Raw genomic sequence first — 26,579 nt, 5'->3', positions numbered from 1 at the left:
AGAGCGAATAAGAAAGGCAGTTTGACTGCCCAGTTTTTGTTTAAATTAAGATAATTATACACAATTTAAAACTCTTAATTAATAAACCCAGGGTAATTGTTTTCCTAAGAACTGAACATTTCAAAACTTAAACCACTGACCGCAAGTACAAAATTAAAAAAAAAATCATAAAAATAAAATAAAACAAACATTAACATATTGTCTTCCTGCGCAACTGATCGCGGTTGAAATCACAGTTTCTGCTAAGAACGTTCCCTACGCATGTTTAGGATTAAATGGTGAAAGTGTTATTGCTCGAATCCTGCGGCTGAAAAGTTAAGGGCTTATTTCCTCCTTGTATTTACTATTTATTGTTTGCTTATAGGTTTATTTACTGTGTGTATTAACTATGATTCGAACTGCATTAATAAAAATATAGCAAAACTCAATTTCTTTCTGTATTATACACAATGAGAATCTGATTTTGCCGAATAGAAAAGGGTGTTTTGAAAAGCACTGCATTATTAAAAATATAGCAAAACTCAATTTCTTGCTGTATTATACAAAATCAGAATCTGATTTTTCCGAACTAACTGGAAGGGAGCATTTCGGATAACTTTTGTTTTGAATAACCCGTGGTTAAGCACGTTTTAATTTGAAAAAAAAGGTGAGGTGAATGGCTCACCTTACTTCTGATCATTGGATATTAACATTCTTTTTTAATACATTTTGCATAAAGTAAAACTGAATATTTCCATGTCAAAACTGTATTTTTATTTAAATCGAAAAATCATTGTAAAACAATTAATGCAGCTGAAATTGGTCGAATTGTTATGTTTACAATTATAAAGTTATCGAAAAATTATTCATAGAGGAAAAAAAATGCATGACTGAAATCACTAATGATAAAATTTAAAAGCTCGTTAACGCTCAATAAATTAAGTTAACTGTCTCGGAAATATTTTACTGGAACATTTTTATCATCAATGACAAGGCACCGATAAATTCTTCATAAAATAGCACAATTTTACATGTGATATGCTGCAAAATATATAATTTTAAAAATTTATTTAAGTTTTTGATGCATTCAACTTTGATAGCATGTTCATTCTTAGGGAACAATTTTAGTGAAAAGGGAACAATTTTAGTGAAAAGCGAATGTTATGGAATAATCCGCCAGTAGACTTAAAAATTATCATGTGGACAAAAGTCCACAGTCCACTGTAATTGCATACATTACACTTACATCTCACGCTTACGTTATGAAGTATGCATTTACTACTGAATAATGACATAAAACGTTCGTTTAAACAGCAGCGGAGATGAACGATTTCGGAATTATTTCAGTGTTATTTCTTTCAATCGCTTCGTAAAGCTGGTATTTAATTGTATTAAATACCTGTAGCACGTATATAAATAAAATTAAAAAACAAGAATTACATACTGGATGTCCAGGTTCTCCTGGTCTTCCTGGAGGCCCGGGAAAGCCAGCATCACCCTAAAAGAAAGATAAATTTCATCACCGTAATCTCATTAATAAACAAAGGGAACATTAATTATAATCACATTAATGAACTTTATTATGTTACAGCAGAAAAAAAAAGCAAGCAACTTATTTTATGAGCTGAAAGTGCAACTGATCTTCTTTTAAACCAAGAACGTGCTTTTTTTATTAAAAGCAGATGAAAAACGTTTTTTACTGTTAATAATTAAATATGCATGTATTACATCATATCATGGACTATATTTCTTGGTGTAGCTCTCTGTTAATTTGAAATATACTTTTCCCCAGAGAAAATGCAATATCATGAAAGGAAGCTTTAAATGAAACAAAGCTTGGCATATGAATAAATAAATGCAATCCATAAAAAGGATTTTAATTTAAAACAATTGCATGTGCCCAGCGACCGAATTTGTAATAGTCAATGAGATGGATAGCCACATAGTAGATGGACTATGCGGTCTTTAACTAGACATAGTCTTTGGGCTAGAGAGAGTCATAGTAGACTATGTGGGGGGGGTGGGAGAGAATATTGACCAAAGTCAGTAGACCAACAAGGTTAGGTTCTTTCCAACGCTCGAGTTCAATGACATCATTAACTTGAGGAAAAGCGAAGACATTAAAGAGTATGGGATAATTGCTTTTGAGAAAATTATAGCCCAATGACGTGGTCATTGATGTCACGAAAGAGTAAACCTTGCAGTCTAGCAATATTGGTATTGATCAAAGTATCAATTTCAACGTTACCGCGAGAGCATATACGTGACTACAAACCATTTTCCTCGCGAAAATATGGTAATCTTTGATACTGACCAAGGAATCATCCCAAAGCCTTGCAAAGGATCTCTGCTGATGTCAGCTGTGAGACGCATTGAGATATCCCATTGGAAACGCCAATTGACGTGAGCGAAACATAGAGTCTATCAGTGTATTCATTGTGTATTGTCATTGTATCCCTGGTGAAAACTAGATGTGATCTGTTGCTGAAGCTGGTGGTACTTGAAACAAGGATTCGCTGACGAAATATGTGACGTTACAGAATTTCAAAAGGTGATCACCGTTGATAAGCCTGAATGCAGGGATGTATTATTCGTCCTTTCAAGTAGCACTAGTATGACGTCATTGCAAACATTATGACGGTGGTTTTGGTGTTAACGGTAATCTTCACAAAGGATGGCTTGACTTCAAGGCTGTCTTAGTCGGAACCACCCATTATACGCCGCAGAATGTTGCCCGTTATGGAGTGTAGGGCCACTACTGGATGACTTCGGATGCTTTGATCCAAGTACTGGTGCTCTTGTTCTAATTAAGACGAAACGCTTTTTCTTATAACTGTTGCCTTCAGTTCCAACCTACATTTATTCAGTCACAATTCAAAGCTGGCTGCACGTACAGACTTAAGCTTAAACCTCAAAACTCAGTTAATCATATCTGTTTATTAAAAGTGTCTTTAAATTGTGCCCCAGAATCATTCGTAATTTGAAGCAGAAAATGAAAAAAGAATTCCGTAACCTTAAGGAAATCTGAAAATTAGCATAACTTATTGATTTTAATCAACTGGCTCAGCTTGTTGGACTCAATAAGCTCTGAAATTTACTTAGTGCTCAGAAAAAATTTCATGGTGTTGCATTTTCTACATGGAGTATTTTACATTGCATTTCTCGCGTTTTAAAAGTGTTAATTTATATATTATAAAGTTCTACTGAGTAAATAAGGTACAAGTACTATCTCTCAGTAAAGTATTGTTTGGTAAGGTTATCTGAATTTAAATAATAATTACTGGGTTGAACAGGAAATTGAGTATTTTATTATTGTTATTATCTACAATGAAATATTACGAAACGTTTAAGGGAAGTATTGAAGCCAAAAGGAAAAAAGAAAAAAAATATGCACACTAAAGAATCCCACTAAATAATTAGACATTAATGTGTGCTATTATAATTAGACTCATTTAGTAAGATAAAGCCTTTTCTAGCTCAACAATGCCTTATACAAAAGAAAATGACATATAAAATTCAATAAGGATTTTAGCAAGCATAACTTGAAATAAAATCTTTTAGCTATAGCTCTAGAGATTAGTGTAAGTATATCCACCAGTTTCATTTGTCCAATATTTATGGTTTGTTCGAAGCAATGTAATTGCACGACTTATCTCTTTTTTAACAATGAATACCTATATAAATTAAACTTATGCATATTTACAGACGCTTCAAATACCTGAAATATTTGCACTGACTACTGTTGTACGCTTCCCAAAATAAATAAATAAAACGAGCAAGTAAATAAATGAAAATAATATAAAATAGAAATAACTAAGAATGAATTTCTGCTCGAAGATGAAGTTTGAACAATTACTCCAAAATAAAATTTGTTTACTAAACTTATCACGCTTGTTAAGTGACGTAATATTACTTGCGTACGCTTTCATATAATTAAAGTAATTTACTTTAAATAATATATTATTGGACGCTTTAACAAAGGATACCTTTATGAAATCTTCAATCAGCTATCAATAATAAAGTGCCACAGGAAAATTGGAATATCGAGAAAATTTACCTTTTTGCCTTCTTCTCCTCTAGGACCTTTGGGTCCACGAAGACCAGCTTGTCCCTTAAAATAGAAAGAAAATATGTTTTATTCTAGAAGATATTTTGCAAATAAGAAGGTTTTCTGAAATATAAAAATATATATCTTGATCTCTCAAGGTATGGAAAAATAAACAAAGGAAGTGGTCACTTCTTGACTATTTTCTTTAAAAAACATATGCTTACTTGAGGTCCTGATTCTCCAGGCGCTCCTGGGGAACCAACATTTCCTTGATCACCCTAGAAATAAACATAAATGGAAATAAATTTAATAGAAAATTTTATGGCGGTAAAATATTGAAAATATTTCAAAATTTGGGCTTTCATTATTAACAAGAAAAAAATTCTAAACATTGCAAGGCAAAGAAATAATGTATTTCAAATCATAAATTTCTGCAACCACTGATGCATTATGAGGTACCTTTGGTCCTGGAAGTCCTCTTCCACCTTTCGGTCCTGGTGCACCTGGAAGACCCTAAGAAAGGAATATTATGCCTATTAGAAATTTGTGTGAAAATAAGCTAGTGATTTTGCAATCATAAATTTGTTGGTTACTTTAATGAAGAACTTTTCATTTCATGCTAAAATTATTAAATTCCTTAAAATATTCTATTCTTAAAATATATTAGAATGTAAAATGTTATATAATTCTTATCTGCAAATTTTCGTCAGTACTTACAACTGGGCCAGGAAAACCTTGTTGACCTGGTGGACCCGGAGCACCTCTATCTCCTTGAACTCCTGGAGCGCCGGGTTGACCGTCCGGTCCTGGAGCACCCGTTTCTCCCTTTGAAATTTAAGGAATCATTGAAATACAAGCAAAAGAAAAATAATATAAGGCAAAATATAATGCTTAAAATGTTGTTTCATTCAAATCTTTCCACATCCTATAATTTCAAAATTCTCAAGACAACTCCTTTACGAATTCGGGATGGAATTAGCAAGGTAACTAACTTCTAGTTTTAATTTTTTAGCTTAAATTTCAGAAAAAATCTTTTAATTATTTTACCCTCACGAGATACTGAAAAGGAGTTTGACTTGGAAAGGTAATTTATTCTTAAGAAAATATGTTACTAGATTATGATAAAATAAAAGAATATTAAGATTTCGATCAAACACGAAAATAAGGTACCTTTTAGAAAGGTATTACTTTCAGAGTCATTTAACATAATTTATTTGACAAAAGATACCAGGTCTCTAATCAAATAATCAGCTGTGTTAAGAAATTTGTAACACTGCATAGTTTTTCTTGAAAAAAATAACTTAATGAGCTTAACTTTTGAGCAAAAACGAATGAAGAGGTTCTTTGTTTCCTATTAAGTTGCGCAAAATTATTGCTCTTACATTGCTTTGATAAACTCAGCTGGGTTGGATATATACAACTATCAACTCACATCTTCCGGTAGATTACCGATTTTCCCATTTTTAATTTTTAGTCTCAGTAATTACGTATTATCCCATCGACCGTGAAACTGGCACCAAGCAGGGCAGTTTAGCGCCAGTTATGAATAAGTCTGAGGAAATAACACGTTCATAACATCTGCGCTTTTGTTCGATGCAATCCCGATTGATTCTCTAAAGCTCTTGTTTTTATGAAATTAAACTTATTACTGTAATTTTTTCTTGCATTTTTGGAGGAAAAACTGATTAACATGTGGGACCTGCCTTCTACAGGACAGCAGACAGTGGATTATTTTCAAATTTATGGATCCTTCCATTAAAAAAAGTATGTATTATTGGATGACAGGCAAAATGGTAATAGATTGGAGTATACTATTCTAAATAGCGTTTCTCTTAAAATAAGAGGATCTAACAAAATAGTAGAAATTTACGAAGGCCTTTTTACGAAGTGCTTAAAAGAAGTGGGCCGAATACTGATTATTAATATTAAATAAAGAGGCGTCAGTATCTACATAATTTCACAGGAACGATTGACGCAACTTTGGCTGGATCTCTGTCAGCTATCTCGGTCAACAGGATAATACATAAGTACCTTAGCCTTTACTAAGGAAATATTTCCTAGCAATAAATGGAATTTAGAGAATTAATGAAACTTAAACTGTACAAACTCTATTCCGTATCCCTTGCGATTTCCGCATAATTTTTCTTATTAAACTTTATTTTATCTGAATTATCTTAATCTACCATAGACATTCGTAGAACTTTCCATGAAGGACTCAAGCATATTTTATCAGTTAATATTTGAATTCAGTTTTGTTTTACATCAGTATATGGTATATTACTAAGTTTATCCACATAATAGTTTGTACATTAATTATTAATTTTATTTTCATCGTATTTAAAAATACTTTGATAAATGAAAGCTTTCCTTTCCTACTCAGCATTTTCTCAGTATCAAAGTGTAAGAAAATTAAAAAATGAAATTAGCCGAAGAACATGTAATTTAGAATATCTAAGACACAATAACACGCCGAATAAATACTAATTCAGAAGTCAAACAACAAAAATCAGCGTTATATTTACCAAATTTTCACAGGACTAGTTTCGATGGTTTTACCGAACCACCATCTTCAGCTGCAAAACCGCAAATGAACCAGATAGGAAATAATGATTAGATAAGATAAGAAAGCCTGGACAAGAATAAGCAAGTGGCGCCATCTGTTGGTGAAACCAGAACTAAAACATAATTTCTTTAAAGGCCGAAGGCAAATTTGGATTGGAATTAGGATCGTTAACTAGAACAGAAAGATTTTTATGAATGTGAAATGCCTCTAGAAAATCCAGTTCTCCAATGGAAGATGTTTTTTGAATAATTTTGGCAGCAGAAAAACTGAAAGTGTGGTTTTCGGACCAACAATGTTGAGCAACAGAAGACTTCTGTGTTTCCTTTTTTCTGACATATGCCTCATGTTCCTTGACGCGAAATTTTAAGGCTCTCTTAGTTTGGCCAATGTAAATTAAACCACACTGGCAAGGAATCCTGTAAATACCCCAGGAATTCATATCCGGAATGGGGTCCTTGAGTATGGAACTCGGAATTTTATTGATGGGAGAATAAACAACCCGAAAGTTAAATTTCTGCAAAATATGTGCAACTTTATAGCTAATTGATGGAAAGAAGGGAATGACAACAGAATTTTTATAATCTCCTAAAACAAGAGTGTGCCTTTTAGTGTGTTGAGATGAGAATTTTTTAACTGCTTGATTAATAATGTTGGGTGGAAAGCCCCTGTCAATAGCTATTGCTTTTAAATAATTTAGTTCTTCATCAAGGGCTAGTTTGGAGGAGCAAACTTGAAGAGCACGGAAAACATAGGAATAAAATGAAGCTAACTTTTGTTTAGTCGGATGACATGATTTAAAGTGTGGTGGAAGGCAAACCGATGAAGGTTTACGGTAAACCGTAGTACTAAAGTTGGATGTGTTACGTGTGACCAGAATGTCGAGAAACGGAAGAGAATTGCAAGCCTCAAGTTCAAAAGTGAACTGAATAGCAGGATAAATAGAAATCATTGTTGAAAGAACTTTATTTAAATCATCTTTATTACCTTCAAACAGAGTAAAAGTATCGTCTACGTAGCGGAACCATGCCGGGAAGTTTAAAGTTTCAAACAATTTTGATTCATAATAATGCATGTAGATATCAGCCAGGATGGGACTGAGGGGGCTTCCCATGGCTAATCCCTCAGTTTGCTTGTAATATTTATTTTGGAAAACAAAATGTGTTTGTTTCAAACAGAGTTGAGTGAGAGAAATTAGCTCATCAATTTCGATGCAAGAGAAATGAAATTCGCGAAGTCTGGTTTCTAGACATCTTAATGCACCCTCCACTGGGACATTGGTGAATAATGATTTTACATCAAAAGAAACCATGAGTAAATTACTAGGAGAAATGTTTTTAACTTTTTTCACAAACTCTATTGAATTTTTTATGGTGTAAATGTTACTGTCTAATAGAGTTGAAAATCTAGAAACTAAATATTTAGCTAATGGATACGAGGCAGTACCTAAATTTGATACAATAGGGCGGAAAGTAAATGTAAAAAATTATTGTAAATGTAAAATTAAATGTAAATGTAAAAAATTGATCCCAAATTTTATTCAAATCAAATCTAATCAAAAACCTTCGACTCGCGTTTCAAGAATTCTGTTAAATTGCAAGCTTGCCTTACTTCAGTCCGTCATAAGGGATACACGTCAACAATTGTCCAAAATTGAACGTGAACTCTATAAGCTTCACCTGGAACTCGCTAAATCATATCCAAAATTCACTGCCCTTGAACAAAAGTCTTGGTCTAGAACAGAGAATGCAGTTAACCGTCATAAAAACACCCTTGCAGTTAAATTCGAAAAACTTCTTTTACAATCTTCCAGTTCAAGTAGTTCAAAAAAATCTTCCCATTGTAAACATCAAGCCAATAGTTAATATTTCTAATGTTAGTCTTTCAGAAGAACAAGAGAGAATTCTAAAATATAATTTTAACTTCTCACAAACCTGTAAACCCTCGATTCCAAAGATTTTGGCTCCTATCGAAAAAGCTTTCAAGTTCAGTAAAGTTTCAGATTCACAGAAAGAAATGATTAGGCATCTTATCGCTCATAATGTGAAATTCAATAATAAACCTTTGAAACCAAATCTAACTGCGAGAGAAAGAGCTACATTGCGTGAAATTCATTCTAACCCGGATATTATTATTTCAAAGGCCGACAAAGGTGGCCAGATAGTCGTCATGGATAGGAACACTTACATCGATGGTGTCACTAAACTCTTAAACGAAGGACCATATAATCCGATCCCTAAAGATCCTTCACCTTCGGACTTGTCAAAAATAAAAACTGCGATCAAATCTTCGCAAATCATTTCAGGCAACTTAAAACATTCACTTATCCCATCTGTTGCGAATTGTGCCAGATTATATGCTCTTCCCAAAATTCATAAAAGTGGTATTCCTTTCCGCCCTATTGTATCAAATTTAGGTACTGCCTCGTATCCATTAGCTAAATATTTAGTTTCTAGATTTTCAACTCTATTAGACAATAACATTTACACCATAAAAAATTCAATAGAGTTTGTGAAAAAAGTTAAAAACATTTCTCCTAGTAATTTACTCATGGTTTCTTTTGATGTAAAATCATTATTCACCAATGTCCCAGTGGAGGGTGCATTAAGATGTCTAGAAACCAGACTTCGCGAATTTCATTTCTCTTGCATCGAAATTGATGAGCTAATTTCTCTCACTCAACTCTGTTTGAAACAAACACATTTTGTTTTCCAAAATAAATATTACAAGCAAACTGAGGGATTAGCCATGGGAAGCCTCCTCAGTCCCATCCTGGCTGATATCTACATGCATTATTATGAATCAAAATTGTTTGAAACTTTAAACTTCCCGGCATGGTTCCGCTACGTAGACGATACTTTTACTCTGTTTGAAGGTAATAAAGATGATTTAAATAAAGTTCTTTCAACAATGAATTCTATTGATCCTGCTATTCAGTTCACTTTTGAACTTGAGGCTTGCAATTCTCTTCCGTTTCTCGACATTCTGGTCACACGTAACACATCCAACTTTAGTACTACGGTTTACCGTAAACCTTCATCGGTTTGCCTTCCACCACACTTTAAATCATGTCATCCGACTAAACAAAAGTTAGCTTCATTTTATTCCTATGTTTTCCGTGCTCTTCAAGTTTGCTCCTCCAAACTAGCCCTTGATGAAGAACTAAATTATTTAAAAGCAATAGCTATTGACAGGGGCTTTCCACCCAACATTATTAATCAAGCAGTTAAAAAATTCTCATCTCAACACACTAAAAGGCACACTCTTGTTTTAGGAGATTATAAAAATTCTGTTGTCATTCCCTTCTTTCCATCAATTAGCTATAAAGTTGCACATATTTTGCAGAAATTTAACTTTCGGGTTGTTTATTCTCCCATCAATAAAATTCCGAGTTCCATACTCAAGGACCCCATTCCGGATATGAATTCCTGGGGTATTTACAGGATTCCTTGCCAGTGTGGTTTAATTTACATTGGCCAAACTAAGAGAGCCTTAAAATTTCGCGTCAAGGAACATGAGGCATATGTCAGAAAAAAGGAAACACAGAAGTCTTCTGTTGCTCAACATTGTTGGTCCGAAAACCACACTTTCAGTTTTTCTGCTGCCAAAATTATTCAAAAAACATCTTCCATTGGAGAACTGGATTTTCTAGAGGCATTTCACATTCATAAAAATCTTTCTGTTCTAGTTAACGATCCTAATTCCAATCCAAATTTGCCTTCGGCCTTTAAAGAAATTATGTTTTAGTTCTGGTTTCACCAACAGATGGCGCCACTTGCTTATTCTTGTCCAGGCTTTCTTATCTTATCTAATCATTATTTCCTATCTAGTTCATTTGCGGTTTTGCAGCTGAAGATGGTGGTTCGGTAAAACCATCGAAACTAGTCCTGTGAAAATTTGGTAAATATAACGCTGATTTTTGTTGTTTGACTTCTGAATTAGAATATCTAGTTGAATATTAATATATTTTATATTAGAGTCACACTGTAAATATATCAGTAACTTAAATCACACATTGAAAGGTAAATTTAAATCAATTTGGAGTTCTTGTGAAGTGGTGCCAACGCGCAGCGAGAAAAACCGCCCGAAAACTCCTACGTTTTCTGGAAGAATCTCCCATTTTCTCATATTTCATGGTTGGTAGCTGTGGACTGAAAAACTATAGTTAGCGATAACTGTTTACTTATTTGTACCAATTTTTACATAAACCCGCTTCATGCATTTGCCTGTTGCACGAGACTTTTTAATTTACATTAAATATTAAGAAATAGTCTTTCTAGCACAAGAAATGAAAATCCTTGCTTACATAGAAACTTGTACTTATGCTTTCTTGTTGTTTTTTATCTCATTTCAGACTCACCCTGAAGAATTTGAGAATAATGGGAATGGAAATTTATCACGTTTTAATCGCAATAGCTTTTTTACATCAAACTGCTGTTTGCATTTTATGGTCATTTTCACTTAACCTTTAAGTTCTTAAATTTGACTGAGTAGATTTTCTTTCGCTTAAGATTTCCTCATTTCATTTCTATAGATGTTCCAGTTACATTATTATACAACACACACCCTCTAAAAATATTTTTTCAATGATATATATTTTTTATTTAAAATGTCATGGCCATTCTTTTGAAGCAATTGAGTTAATTTAAGTTACATAATAAAATAGCTTTAAAATATTTTATTTTTAAATCGTTTTAGTTTACAAATCGTTTTCGTTTACTCTTTAGCCCATTGATAGAATATTATACAAATGTCTGCAGCTCCAAAAAAAAATATTTTGTGAATAAAATCACAGTAGTGAGTTTGTTTCAGCAGCATCATTTCTATGCCAAAACCATAGCAAAATCGTTTAACCACTCTGACCAAGGTTTACAAAATCAATAAAAGCGTAAAAAATTTCATACATTTTCTTTCCGCGAAACTGATAGCAGTTAAAATCTCAGGTTTCTGCTGACACGATATGAACATTCTCCGCGCATATTCAGGATAAAAAGTGAACGGATTTCGCGATTGGAGAGTTAAATCATGCTGGTTGCAGGCTGAAGCGTTATTCTGGAAGTACGCATTTCTGGCTTATGATGACACTAGTTCTTTGTGGCTTTATCTGCCACTGGCTAGGGAGTAATACTAGAATTACTAGTATAATGAAACTTTCTCTACTATCAAAAGTCGTAGTTCATCCACATTGACCATATAAGTAGTCAGTCAGTATCTATTTCTAGCAGAAGAAAGAAAACTACCATGATCTCCATTTATTTCATGGCTTAAATTTATATATTTTTAGCTTAAAATTTAACTTTAAACCTCTACGTATAATAAAAGGAAGAGCCTGTCGCTGTGTGTGTCTTTCGTTCGTGATGCGAGTAAGGTAATAGACTCAGAACTATGAAATGGTACATAGGTACATCTAGACAAGAGCCAGTGCACCTCGAAGCGATTTTTTTCAAATTTTGAATGAGATTCTTTAATTTTATGTTTTTTGATGAAATCGTATCAAATCGATGGCACGCAGGCATTGTTGCTGATATATCACTGTTGCCACTCGGAAAAGTGTGGGCGATAATTCTGTGTAGTTTTTAAATTTAATGATTCTTTTGGATAATGGACGTTTGTCGAGAGGTACTTGTATACGATATTTGTCGAAAGGACGTTTGTTTTTCGGTACATTGAAAAGCCAGATGAAGGCTGGTGGCATAGCGGTCAGTATCAGCATAAATAGAGAAAGAATCGAGCTATTTTAAACCGAAGAATGACGAAAACTGGCATCAGTAAATTTTCTTGATAGTTCTGGATGCTATTTTTATCTCTTGTTTAGGATTAACTTTTTTTGCCGTGTTAGTTTTTAGCTGAGCTGTTGGACTATTTATTTAGATTGAGAGAAAGTTTTAAATTAAACTATCTTACTCATATTGAATTCTCTGGATCATTTAAAATGGAGACATCTTCCAGTGCCAAACCATGAAGTGGCAAATTAGGATTAAAAGGAGGCAAAATTCCTAAATTCATATTCCGTTGTGAACATCTTGAAAAGGTATTTTCATTCATCAAAGGTATTTTAAAACTATTCAGTTGTAATGATCATCAACGTGAAAATGCATCCTTAATTTTTAACATTTTAAAATTATTATTTTGAAACAGATATCTTAAAAAAAGGCAAGAATTAAATCTATTTTTATGTTCGTGAGGAAAAGAAGGAAGAAAATTACCTTTTCTCCAGCCTCACCAGGAGGCCCTCCAGGACCCACTAATCCTTGAGGACCTTGATCACCAGGTCGTCCTTGAGGTCCTTCTGGGCCAGCAGGGCCATGGTCACCTCTGTCCCCTTTTGCTCCTCGAGGACCTGGTTCACCTCGAGAACCAGGCAAGCCCTAAGTGGAAATTTCATTTTGCATTTTACCTTAGGATTTTTTTCGTTTTCACATTTTAAAGTTTCTTTTGACACAGGTACATTTTAACAAAACAAAACAAACAACAACAACAACAACAAAAAGATTTTATTTGCAATTTTTTTACCAGTAAACCACTTGGCCCGGAATGTCCCTTTGCTCCTTTTTCACCAGGTGGACCCTTTTAAATAAATAATAAAAATAATTAGAGGGCATTTTACGCAGGATATATTAAAATCATAAAATGTTACGTAATTATATAACTGACATTAATTAATGCATTATTCTTTCCCACTTATTACTTGCCATCAAGGATTCACTTCCATGTACGCATGCTGTAGCAGCTTCGAGGTAATTTCAGACCATAAGTTTTAATTCAGGTGACAGTTATGTGCACAAGCCCAAAATTCTTTTCATAGAATACGCTGACAATTAGAGAGCGGACAAATTTGTTTATACATTGTTAAAAGTGCTAGTAAAACATTCAACCTATCTATCCTCGATGTAAATATCAAGTTTTTTCAAAACCAAGAATTATGAAGAATCAACTGCTCCTACCCAGGATTCGAACTACGGACTTTCCACTTGCTAGCCTACCTAGACATGCCAACTATTTACACCGGAAGAGCACGTATAGGGGAATGCGATAATTCCTTACAGGGTCATTAAGCAAAAACCTTTCATTAAACGATAGCAGCTCTAGAAGTAGTCATTTTAAGAAAGTCATTCTTTTAATTCCTTTACTGATGAAAATTTATCAAATTGCACATAATCACTTGCTGAGGGAAGATAATGCATATGTATTCATAAATAGTATTGAACGTTTCATAGTCAATGCCTCATATCTTACTTAATCTTCCATTTTTTAGCAGTATCCGTCTTCAGTACTTTATGCTTTACATTTGCTTTTAGATACGAATATGTAAAAGGAATCATACTCTGCTAGTTTTCATTCAATCACAAAACTTGTTTATATATATATATATATATATATATATATATATATATATATATTGCTTTTAATCGATTTTATTTACTTTGCTGAATGTATCTTTCATTCTTGTATTAAATATCTGTATTTATATTTTTACTGACAGTGCTGGGAATATCAATTTAGCATGGAATTTTAACCTTGCATATTTTTGCTTTCACTTATTTTTAGGGCTCTTACTGCCGTGCCATTGTATTTCTGCTTTAGTTTAATGTTTAAATTTTAATACTGTATGAAGCTTTTTGTTCATAATAATATAGTTACTGCGCTTGATTTTATTTGTGCTATGCAAACGTTCAGCAAATTGTTGTGTTTTAAATACATACACCGCTTTTTTTTATAAATCTTATAAAATAATTTTATACATTGCATTATAAATATGTACCTTAAGTTTTGAAAATATCATGAAAATTAAACAGACATTTATGTATTCTCCCTCCACAAGTAGGCATCACTTACCCTTAGTCCATCTTGCCCAGGAGGACCGGACTCTCCTCTAGCTCCTGGAGGTCCTTGCGATCCTTGCAAGCCCCTTTCACCTGGAAATCCTCGTTCTCCTCTTTCCCCTGGTTGGCCAGCTGGGCCAGGAGCACCAGGTAATCCTGGTTCACCATCCTTTCCTGGTTGTCCTGGGTTTCCGGCAACACCTGGAAGGCCCTATTGCAAAATAAAAGTTTAAGAAAATATGATGAAAAATGAAATTGTCATAAAAATTTTCTTCTTTGTATATATTTAGCATAATTAATTACTGTAAAAAGCGTAATGAACTCTGAGAAAAACTTACAATATTCAGACAGATCATTTAACTACTTCAGTGCTTTCAAAATGAATATGATTATTAATCTAGTCTGATAAAATTATTAATTGGTACAACTAAATTCTTAATGTGCAAACTATATAATCTGACGAAAAGCTTCATTTAAAAATAAATCCCAAATCCCCACCTTTAAAATAAAGATATAATTTTTTAATCTAATTTATAAATTAATGCATTAAAACTGTCGATACAAAAATTTACGCTGCAGGTAGATTTATGGCTGTAAATGCATTCTGCAAAATCTATTCGAAAACTGTTACGTTTAGCTTTGCCTTTTAATAAAGTTTTCTTTTATAATAAATTAGGTACTAAAAATTTAAATTAACAAAGGTATAACAAATAATATACTCATTTACATAAGATATTGATATATGAACGTGAACTAGAAGTACATACTTGAAATCCTGTAGCTCCTTGGGGGCCTGTAGGCCCTCGTTCACCAATTTCTCCAGGAGGTCCTGCAGGACCTGGAGGACCAGGGGTTCCTTCTTTGCCTGAATCACCTCTTGGGCCTGGAGATCCAGGTGGTCCTGGTTGACCGTCTTGACCAGGTTCACCCTAAATAGACAGATAATATGAGAAAAGAAATGTAAATACAATGAAAACGATAGATAAATTCTGATCTTAAGTAACTTTCAAGATATTGTATTCAAAATATAATAAATATGTAAATAAAATATTGAAGGCTATAATTTTGAATTTTTTCCCTACACGTTTTACCTCGAAAAGATCGTGCATTTTTAAATTGCATTATAAATATTTATTGAATTTTAGGATTCATATTTATTTAGTTTTGGAATTCAGTTTTCATGTCGATTCCTATGTTTCCGGAGAGGAAACGTGAAAAGAATTGCAACACATCTTTAAATTTAGCTGCAGCTTTTTGTGCTCATTCGCAGGAATAAAGAATAAGCGAAACGAATTAGGCTAGCTATATGTGGACAAACAACCTGTTTTGTTTTAGTAACAGCTGATCTTAGTGAAATAAATTTAAAATGCTTTATGATGTTTTTTGGAATGTCATTCAAGTACTTCTATAATTTGCAGCAGATAACAGTTTTGAATTGAAGTGCTGAAATAGTCAACACATGTACCTAACAGCATGTAACGCCTCCGCGTAATCGAATGACAGCCGCTTTTTTATAGTCAGTAGTTGTATTAGCCAGCTGAGCAATTAATTGTGTCAATTAGTATTCGAACGTTTTCGAAAATATATAAAGCAAAACTCGTTACATGAATACCCACAAACCATTATATTCTTTGAATGACGTTGCCAGAAAATATTTACCGTATCTTCTTAACAGAGTTTTGTATCTAGAGTGTGTGAAAAAATGCGGATCTCGTAGATGTCTACAAGAATGTTCACTGTGTCATCTCTATATCCCTCGTACCTGAAGGAGAAGCTATAATCACCGTAAAGAACGGCGCTCATAAAATAATGCAAATGATTTTCAGTAGAATCTGTGTAAATTTTTCCTGTCAAGAAAGATTAGTGTAAAACAGAATGCAATCAGTAATCATAAATATGGGAATAAAACGCACATAATGATTCCAACAGAACTCATCATAAAGTGGAACAGATCTACCACTAAGCTTGCACACTACTGAAGGAAATCATAAATTTATAAGAAGCAGAAGGAAATCATAAATTTATAAGATTTATTAAGGGAATCATAAACTACTACTCGCAGAGAAAAAACATAAATCTCAGGCTGCGGCTCTCGTTACCATCTTCTTCTTTAGCATCGTCTACCCTCGAGCGACCTCTTAAGCAGTTGTCTTATATGTTCTAATGATGACCTGTCTAACCAAGCTGAAAAGCATTACCTGATGCCGTTGTGGCAACATTAGTATATATATATATATATATATTGATTGAAGACTATTATACTCCTATGTAATGCATAATACAATCGTTAAGCTGAGGTGCGAGCTGATGAACTTCTCAAGTGCAGACGGTCCATCTTTTGTACCACATGTAGACAACCACTATTTCCATATACCCCTAATTATTATCCCGAATTGAAATATTCCTAGTAAATCCAAAAACATTATCGATGTCAGAGTTAGACGGATCCAGTCTTATGACTTTTACCATCTGCTTGCTATCAAATAGTGATATCTAATAATAATATAGTAGTGTCTAAATAGTGTCTTTTTCAGTACTCGAACAGTAAAGAGGCACTTGCTTGCGGGCATACATAAATAATCCACGGAAGTGTAAAAATTACTTTGCATTTAAGAATTCTGTTAAGGACGCTTGGCCTGAGACTTTTCATTGTTGGGCATAGTACTGAACTTTGGGATATTGCTTACCGAGGAATAAATGCAATGAAAATAATTTCACAATCGTTCGAAAGAAGTTCAGCGTTTCAAATATCTACACTAATCGAGTTAAATAAATTTAGCTTTCACAGAAATTTTAATTTTTAGTATATTTTTGGAGAAAACACTCATTTCGACTTACTGAAAATTTTGAATTACGTACGCTTGTGAAATCAATGTTATATAGTATTACGCAACTTTTTGGTACATAATTGTTTTGCTTTTTGTTAGCGCTAGGTAGCGTAACCTTTCAATGAAATACATTTGCTATCAAAATTAAGTTAGTAATAGCTTATGAATAACATTACCAAAACTATGAATGGTAACAAATTTTTACGTAATAGTTTTTAAACTCGGAAATTTGACGAATTATGTCTTTTTGAGCAACTGAGGAAATCAAGTAGGGCTTTGCCCATTAAATGTTTGCAAATACCTGAAGACTGGAAATTTGAGGATTGAGAAACTATGTAAACATTAAATAAACATTTCTTTAAAACTTTATCATCAGAAAATAATATATATATTACCAAAGAACGAATATCATAGCAAGAGGATTACAAAAACCCCTCGCAAGGGCAAGGCAACACATAGATTATCATGCACAGCTCCAGTTATGAAGAATACGAACTTATTCATAGCATAGATATCGCCAGTGATAAGCGTGGAAATGTTATTATCTGATAAAAGGATGTAAAGTAAGCTTTAAATCAAATTATTTGCATTTTTCTCCATCATAAATTGATAGATTATTTATAGCAGTCTTGTTTAAATCTTATTGTCAATACTATTATTAGAAATAGTTCAAATGATTGAAAAACTGCACACTAATTTATCGGATTACTGTGAATTCAGAGAAAGTAAATAGATCGTCAGTAGTATATCATTTAAATAACCTTTCATGCGTAGCATGCAACTAAGGATATTCATACAACTAACCAAATCTCCTTTAACTCCAGGTAGACCCATTAAGCCAGGAAGACCTTGAATACCCTGAAAGAATTTTCAAGTTTTTTAAAACTAAAATATATTGAAAATTAACCTTATTTTTAAAACATAAGGGGTAGAAAATATTAAAAGAAAATGTCATAGAAATAATTACCTGAGGTCCAGGTTCACCTGGTTTCCCATCAGCTCCTGGTTGACCCTAAAATGCAGCAGGAACAATGTCAATGATATACAGTGCTTAAGTCAAATGCATATAACTAACTATAGCTAGTACCTAAGTCACATGCGTATTATGCAATTTGAATGCTCAAAAATATAATGAATACAATATATCTTTTGATGATTTTTATGTGAACTCCATAACATAATCATACTTATGTGAGATCTATTATAAATACACACATGATGAAAAAAATATCAATCAGAAAAAATATAATAAAAGTAAAATTACCTTTTGTAAAACGCGCTTAAGTCTACCGTTGATATAAAAGGAATTACATATACAGTTTAAAATTTTGAGAGATGAATAAGGTAATATTAAATTTGATTTTTCCTCTTACACAGTAAATAAAAAATGAATAATAAAAGTAGAAATATAAAATAAGCAAAGATCAAAATGAAAGAAATAAAATGAGCAATTCATATTTCTTCTTCTCAGTGCAATTTTATTTCTACAGCAAATAATATTCGTTCACATGCAATATCAATGGAAAGGGTTCTTTTGTTCACATAGTCTATATTAATTACTGAGCTTTTGTTGTTATCATTGCAAGTTTTAGCTAGTGAAATGACGTACGAAGCAGCCTTAATGAAACTGTTTAGCATACTGTTGTCATTCAATTACTAATTTTTCAGGAGTAAAATAGTTAGTTAAGTTAAAGTTAAGTTTAGTTAGTTAAGTTAAAAACGTTAAATTTATAGTTAGTAGTTAAGAAGTTTAAATTTAATTTTAAGGTTTTAAAGAGTAAAATAGTTAGTTTACACAATATGAATAATCATCTATATCATACTTTTCTTTCTTATTTAAGTGATAAAAATGAGAATTCTTATATTTACGAATTAAAGCCAGTATTAGTACTAATATTTGATTCAGAATCATTATTTACATCTATCTGAAATCGACATTTCTTTTACACGTAGCTGAGTCTTGTTTCATTTGTAGCTAGTACTGTTGGGCCTTTTCCAGCTCTTTTTTCTACTTTATATTCTCTTTAGACTAATTTTTAGTTTGCATTGATTACCAGCTCTTATTGTCAGTTCTTACATTCTACTACCAAAATTTTAAAATTAAAATATTTGCATGATTTGTTTAGTTATGCATTAGGAAATGAAGTAAATATTTTTTAATTCAGAAATAAAAAGTTTGCATAAGATTGAAAATAGATATTATTTTAATGTTATTAAATAAATGAACTCACTCTTTCACCAGCCAGTCCATCTTTTCCTGGCAATCCTGGTCTTCCAGCCAATCCCTGCAAATGATTTAAGATGTTATACGTTAAAAGCATGATTGTTACAAAAACGACAAGAACACGATTGTTACAAATAATCATATGTTCCGAACATTATTATTATAACTAAAGCTTTCTTTACAGCTGATAACATATTTGTTGAATTATAAATCTACAGGATTATTTCAAAAATATTTAAATTAAAAATACACCTCCCATAAAAAAAATCAGTTCATACCCTAAGGCCTTGTAGTCCTGCCGGTCCAGGTCTACCAGATTCACCCTATCAAAAAATAGAGTATATATATATTAATATATATTTAAGATAGAAATTGGAGAAATATAGATTTTTTACTGCTTTCAACAGATACAAAGTAAAATAAATAATAGATACAAAATTCATAAACTTTGGACTAAATTTCGTAAACTGTTAGCTAATTTATACGGTGAGTCCACATATGCATTTTAGAAGACTGTAGGGTTATACTTACCTGTGAGCCTTTAGGTCCTTGTGGACCTTGAGGACCTTGGTCGCCCTGAGAGCCTTTCATTCCTGAAGGTCCATCTGGTCCTGGAACTCCTCGAGCTCCAGGAATACCCTTCATAAAAGAAAAACTAAATAACATATCATTGTATGATTGACTAAGTCACAAATGTTGAGGGGTGTTATGACAGATAGTATGTATATAAGGCTGGCATACGTAGTTAACACCTAAGAAAAAGTTAATATCTTAATAATAAGGGAGAAATTTACGTTCACCTTTCCTGTCTCTTAAACACTTATCACTTGAAGAGCCTAAGCAGAAAATAACATGACAAAGAAAAAAATTAGAAAATACTATCGCTTGATGATTTTCCTCCATTAATAGTTTAGTAGTAGACTGATATTTGTGATCACTGTTGTGCCTTGATCCGAAGTAGGAGTTTAAACTATTTGTATAGTAGTTTTACGATAACGCTTGCTGAAATGGGACATAAAAGAAAAACTTCCTTTAGGTCGCATTTTCTAGGTTGACGTTTGAAAAACTAAATTTTGTTTCCAGCTGTTATCAAAGTTTAAATGTCTTATTTAAACAATTACATTGTTCAGAATCTATGTTGAATTGTCAAGAATAATGTTCAGCGTAATATGTTGCAAAGAATATATAGTGTATTAAGTGTAGCATTGAGTTGTAAATGTGCCTTAAGTACAGTGCAATGATCAACGCAATGCATATTATGAAATGTATATTGTAGCGAGTATGTGTAGCAATGTGTTAACATGCGATGTAGCCAGGAAAATGTTTAATTTCGCATGCAGAAAAATCTATATTTTGCCCTTTGTATGGCCATGTACTTTGCCCTTGTATTGTTTTCGGAGTGTAGCTTCAGATAGTTGCGGGATCCGGACGATACCTGCCTAGTCTATGTAAGCCGTCTGGGTGTCCGGACCTGCTCTCACCTGTCACCTGTTATCAAAGTTTTCCCTTTTTCTGTTGCTAAAAGCAAAGACAGTTGATCATCTTCTACGGATGCTTACATTTCGTTTTAAAAAAGTCTTACAGTATATTTTTTACGAAAAGTATGTTACAATTATACTAAAATCTGATTACTGATTATTTTAAATAAAAATAGTGAAAGTAAGCTATTCTAAATAAAAAATAGTGAATGAAAGCAAGAGTAATTAATTTGACAATAATTTCACGATAAGAAATCTATGTGAGCAAACATTTGCATAAATACCCGGTTAAGGATGCATTCAAACAACTAAAAATCATCCTTTATATTGTAACAACTAGACAAAAGCGTACGTTGAGAAGCAGACAGAAAATATTAATGCCAATAGCTTTTCAGATCTAAAATGTTCAGTATTCATATTTAAGCACTAATGTGAAAAATAGTTTCATCTCAAAATAATAAATGAAACTTTAACTGTTAAATTTAAATTTTACTTAAAAAAATTTTTGGAATATGTAACTTTTAAAACAAAACACTGAATTAACAAAAGAATGCTAGTTAAATGATATCTGCAGAACATATCTTTACATGCAAATTGTTCTGAAGTGTTTTATCGTGTTACACATTTTACTTCTGAATCGGAAACAGCGTTCTAAATTTTCACTGTAGGGTATTACATAATATTTTTTTGCACTTAAAAATGATATAAACTAACCACTACTTGAACGCTTGAACGAATTCATTTTAAAATTTAGGGAAGCTTGCTTTCTGAACATCTTGAGGAAGGGGAAAATTAAGTGAATATTTAAAAAAAAATTCAGAACCTTGCATTAAAATGCTAGGGGGAGTAAATATTGTAATGTTTCAAGTAATAATAAAAATTCGGTCAGAGAAAGCAAATGATAAAGGAATATATATGAAAATTGCAATTAAAATTATTTCAAAATATAAAACAACCCGCTTTTATTTTGCAGCGGAAATGAATAATTAAATTATACTATAGAAATTGCAAAAAAGTTGCATAACTTACGCGCTCCCCAGGCGGACCAGGAGGACCTGGTGATCCTGCCGAGCCTGCCTTGCCCTAAAAATAATGGAATACGTAAAATCATAAATTATTTCAGAACGTATGAAATGTATAAGAAATCTTTTCATCCTCGTGCATATTTAGTTTAATTTTGAAATTCATGCAAAATTTAGAGAATAATTTTATCATAAAAGGAAAAATAATATAAATAAAGTTTACAAATAGGAAATTGGAAATTTTTTTCTTATGTATCATATCTCATACATAATATATGTATTATATTATGTATGTAATCTTATGAGTTATATCTCAGTTAGTATTAGAAGTTCAATTTTCAGTGCAGAACGATATACAAAAGTATCATCTCTTATTTTTTCGGCTCCTTATTTACAATTTTCCATTATCTGTTTTTTTAATCCTTTTACCTTCAACATTAAACTTAAATTTAAAAAAAAATTTTCTTCTTGCAGTATTTAGAGATATAACAGTGCTACACATCAAACATTATGAAAGAGAGATATTGAATCACGAAGCAACGATTCTGAAGGTTCTTGATCAAAACGTTTCATGCATTACGAATACGCATTTCGAAGTTTTTATGAATACGCATATCAAAGTATTTACCATATTTTCATTTTCCTCGCTTGGTAGCTTCGAATTAATTTTCATCAGTTTTAAGTCTAATGCTGGTTCATGAAGAATAAAATAAATTATTTCAGTATCAAATAGAAAGGACGGAAGAATTAATAAGAATTTAATCGCCTTTTCTTTTCATTCGTAAATGATGGATGCAAAGTGCTTATTTCTTCCAATTTTTATTACCTAAAAAGTAATAATTGTCTTCTTTTACATTTTAAATTAGACAGAAAAAAAGTATTTGCGCTTTTCAATTAATAATAGAAGATATTAAAAAAGCCCAAAAGGGAAAAATATTCAATTTGAAACTTTTCCCATAATTTATGGTAACAACACCAATTTATGGTAACACTTGCTGAACAAATATGAGTCTGAAGATGCAGTCATACATGGCACGAAAAGTAAGTGGTGGCCATAGGATGACTTGACCAATTACTAACAATCTAGGAAATACGAAAAGCGAATTTTGCAGAGTAAGCGCAGGGTAACATATGCTTGCGATGTTAGAAAACAAGCATAGAACACATAAAGGTTTCAATCATCTCAACCATATCGCAAAAATTTCCATTGCAAATTCTGGGATTTCACTATAGCACGAGATTCTGCGAAACGAATAACAATATAAAGCGTACGAAAAACGTGTGCAGGATGAAAAGAGTAGATAACAAAGTTAAGAGATATCTCGTTGCAAACAAAAAAAAAAAAAAAAAAAAAAAAAAATAAATTAAAATCTTATTTGTTCTCTTCAAGCAATGGGAAGCGATCGAACCAGTATCGCTGCAAGATACCAGTGCAGTTTCATGGATAAAGGGCACACCCCTTCAACTACGCTTACTGTTAAGCCTTTCCCGCCTCTTCTCCTTTTTTGCTCGAGATCCCGTTAACAACACTGTGAAAAGAAATATAGTTCGTATTGGTAAATGTATTTCGCTTCGGTGGAGCAAAGGACACTATTTTAGTTAATCAAAATTTGAATTATCTTTTAAAAGATACTATAAAACGTAATGTAGGCTAACAGGAACTTCGGAGCTAGGGTGTTATTCGCAACGTAGTTGATTATTGGAACAACAGCATCCAGAACAAAGCCCATATTTCTCTTTTTCATGTTGTTATACATTTTACGTTAAAGAAGAACGAGACATTCGCAAAAGCACTGTGATAGGCTTGTGAAACTGTATTTCGATGGCAATTTTGCGGAAATTCTACGCACATGTTTTTGCATAACTTACGCAAAAGCATGTGCTAAAAACAAGCTGTGCGCTATTTCATTGGTAAAGTCGAAGGAACAAGCTGTAAACACTACTGAAGGTGATGTAGCCGCATCATAGTAGATATTACATTCGTCTCCGAGGTTCATCGATTCATCACTCCAGATGCTTAACCTATTGCAGTCGCCTACCTACACTGAGATCCTTCATCCAGATGTTAACAAAAGTAGTATGCCCTTGGTAACAGCAAGATATGTGACGAAAGTTCGTTACCTTTATCTGTAATAAAGAGGTTTTCCTCACCTTTACAGTTGTCTCGTAACCTTCTGTTATTTTCCATGTACAGCCGTTCCATCGTTCGAAAATCGATATTGCTGTTGTTTTTCATTCTTTCACGCAGCGTTTCAGTGCTTTATGTTGTCTTCCATCTCTCAGAATCTCGTACAATCGTGAAATTTGGGTGTTTCTACTGGAAGTTTTCGCGTTGTAGTTAGGCTAACTATAAAACTGATTCGTGTTTTACCTCCGTTTTCGCAGACCTCCTGTACTTATTCTGTAAAATATAAAAACTGATTCCTCGCGCTCTGGAAGCTGGATCTAGTCATTTTATGGTAGTCTGTATTTATTATAACAGTTCTTCGCTATAGATCCTTTTTAATATGATCAAAGGATAGATCTTATTGATGATCTGTTTCGTAATTTAATAAACGTAAGGGAATAAAAATTAAAAGTATTAATTAAAAATGTCCACAGATGGTTGGCTTTATCCACACGTTAATTCCTTTGGAACAGTTTCTAATCTTTGATCTGTTTCGAAGTAGTGAGAAGTTAATAAGCTGTTTTTAACATTATTCCAGTAAAATTTAAGTTTCGCTGATCGTGTATGTGATTATAAAAGCTTTTGATTTCAATTAGGCTTTCCGGAGTAAGAGGCCTATGCAATCGTTTACAGTTTTTTTTCATCAAGAAGCGATGGATAACTGATGCGTTAATTTTATATTTACAAGTAAGTGAAGTTTATAAAAGATCTGTATTTCTAATTTGAAATTTTGACTGGTTTTCTATATCAGTGGCACTAATTGGAGGACGATTAGAAATCATCAATAACCGAGTAGCTTGTTATTCATCAGCAGGCTGTGTGCGTATAGTTGAAATTTGAAGTATCCATTAGGTAACAATTTTTCAGTTCTTTCTTTAGGCTTCAGTCTTCTGATTCGATTACAGTCTTTCAATGGAAAATTTACTTTAATCGAAGTATCTTTATATGAACATTACGAACATGAACTGTAAGCGCATTTGGGAGCTCCATAATATGGTTATGAAGGCATGAACGCTAGCATTATTTTGCACTATAAATACTCCATTTTTTAGTTCAACGTATGCACACATTAGGTACTTCTTTATAGTATAGTTCATTTGCTTGGAAATCTCATTAATAATTTAAAAAAGTCACTGTGCCAAGAATTAAATTTATGTGGCTTGTACTTTATTTTCTAGTTTCCTTGTTAGTAATGAAAATTTTTGCGTTTGACAATCTTCATCGAATTTCTGAATTAACTCGAAATTCTAGATTAATGTCCATTATTTTCTATTAATTAATTTTAGGCATAATTTTGAACATAAGAGCGGAAAGGAAAACACTTACTCTTTTTCCAGCTTGTCCCGGCGTCCCTGGAAGACCTCGAGGTCCAGGTCCACCTTGTTCTCCTTTTCTTCCCGTTTCTCCTTTCACGCCCGTTTCTCCAGGTATGCCCTACAAAGGAAATATAATAAATACATAATCATAAATAGTAAAAATACTGTTTAATCTTAGGTTTAGTTATTTTGTAGGTGAAAGGTGTATATAAAGATCAAAATTCAATGCTAAAAATTATATATTTTCCAATTTCTCTCTTCAGTATTATATTCTTGTTACATTCACCTGGTTATTCTGATAGAAATTTGATGCTTCTCAGAAATTCATAGCTATAGAAGTCGTAAATGTTTGATTTACGATAAAAATCACTTTGAAGCAGAGAAACAGACAGAAGGCAGTTTGGGAGAAGACAGTAAGCTACGCAAAAATTTTTATATACTATGATGATATATACCTCTCCTAGAGGTTGAGGTAGACTGTAATCGATTTCAATGAATGAGAGAGCCGTCACTGACGGTATGGGTAACAAAGCAGGCTTCTAAAGAGTTGTCTCCAATTTGAATGTCATACAGAACATGATGATTTCAGCTGTATGTGTAGAATAGGGTTCATTAATTTTTGCGGAGTTAAGACTTTGACATAACTAATTCTTATAATTTTTTGGTCTCATTACTTGACAAGTTTTAGAGCATTGTAAGATATATAAGAATAGTGAAGAAGACCAAATGTAACCAACTTTCTGACAGTGACATTATACTAATTTTAATAGTTAGCGGAAGAGATGGTGATTATGAATAAAATTTTATTCTGATGACTTAATAGTAAAAACAGCTTTTTCTATTAATCAAATTTGTCTTTAAATGAATTTTTTTTTAAATTACTTCAAGTGGAAGCTTCCTTTTTTAACAACAATTTTCTAGCTCCTCTATCTTTTAGATCGAAATAAATGTTTTTAAGGGGAATAACTATTTTTACTACATACAGGAGATCCTTTCGGTCCAGGTAACCCGGGGCTTCCAGAAAGCCCAGGAGGTCCTCTTGCTCCAGGAAATCCAGGGGGTCCAGCAAGTCCAGATTCTCCCTAATATATGATACAAAATTAGTTATTGATGAAGAAGGTGAAAATTTTAAGA

The 26,579-nt window shown here is 32.6% G+C and overlaps 1 protein-coding gene across 1 annotated transcript in view; it reads right to left on the bottom strand.

Moving 5' to 3' along the window:
- Positions 1–26,579, bottom strand: part of LOC118186185 (uncharacterized) — a 131,573-nt gene that overhangs the window by 29,237 nt on the left and 75,757 nt on the right. Inside the window, exons 20-36 of the mRNA XM_035356249.2 lie at positions 26,429–26,527; positions 25,456–25,563; positions 21,970–22,023; positions 19,994–20,101; positions 19,741–19,785; positions 19,470–19,523; positions 18,206–18,250; positions 18,043–18,096; positions 15,178–15,339; positions 14,424–14,621; positions 13,101–13,154; positions 12,794–12,955; positions 4,745–4,852; positions 4,487–4,540; positions 4,252–4,305; positions 4,037–4,090; positions 1,424–1,477 (exon numbers count right to left, since the gene is read on the bottom strand). Of these exons, the coding sequence (XP_035212140.1) occupies positions 1,424–1,477; positions 4,037–4,090; positions 4,252–4,305; positions 4,487–4,540; positions 4,745–4,852; positions 12,794–12,955; positions 13,101–13,154; positions 14,424–14,621; positions 15,178–15,339; positions 18,043–18,096; positions 18,206–18,250; positions 19,470–19,523; positions 19,741–19,785; positions 19,994–20,101; positions 21,970–22,023; positions 25,456–25,563; positions 26,429–26,527 (1,467 nt within the window). The remainder of the gene's footprint in view (positions 1–1,423; positions 1,478–4,036; positions 4,091–4,251; positions 4,306–4,486; positions 4,541–4,744; positions 4,853–12,793; positions 12,956–13,100; positions 13,155–14,423; positions 14,622–15,177; positions 15,340–18,042; positions 18,097–18,205; positions 18,251–19,469; positions 19,524–19,740; positions 19,786–19,993; positions 20,102–21,969; positions 22,024–25,455; positions 25,564–26,428; positions 26,528–26,579) is intronic.

This window comes from Stegodyphus dumicola, chromosome X2 (assembly GCF_044657685.1).
Source record: "Stegodyphus dumicola isolate Sdum_Otavi_A_Nest chromosome X2, ASM4465768v1".
NCBI lineage: Eukaryota > Metazoa > Arthropoda > Arachnida > Araneae > Eresidae > Stegodyphus > Stegodyphus dumicola.
This window is presented reverse-complemented; position numbering and strand designations above follow the sequence as displayed.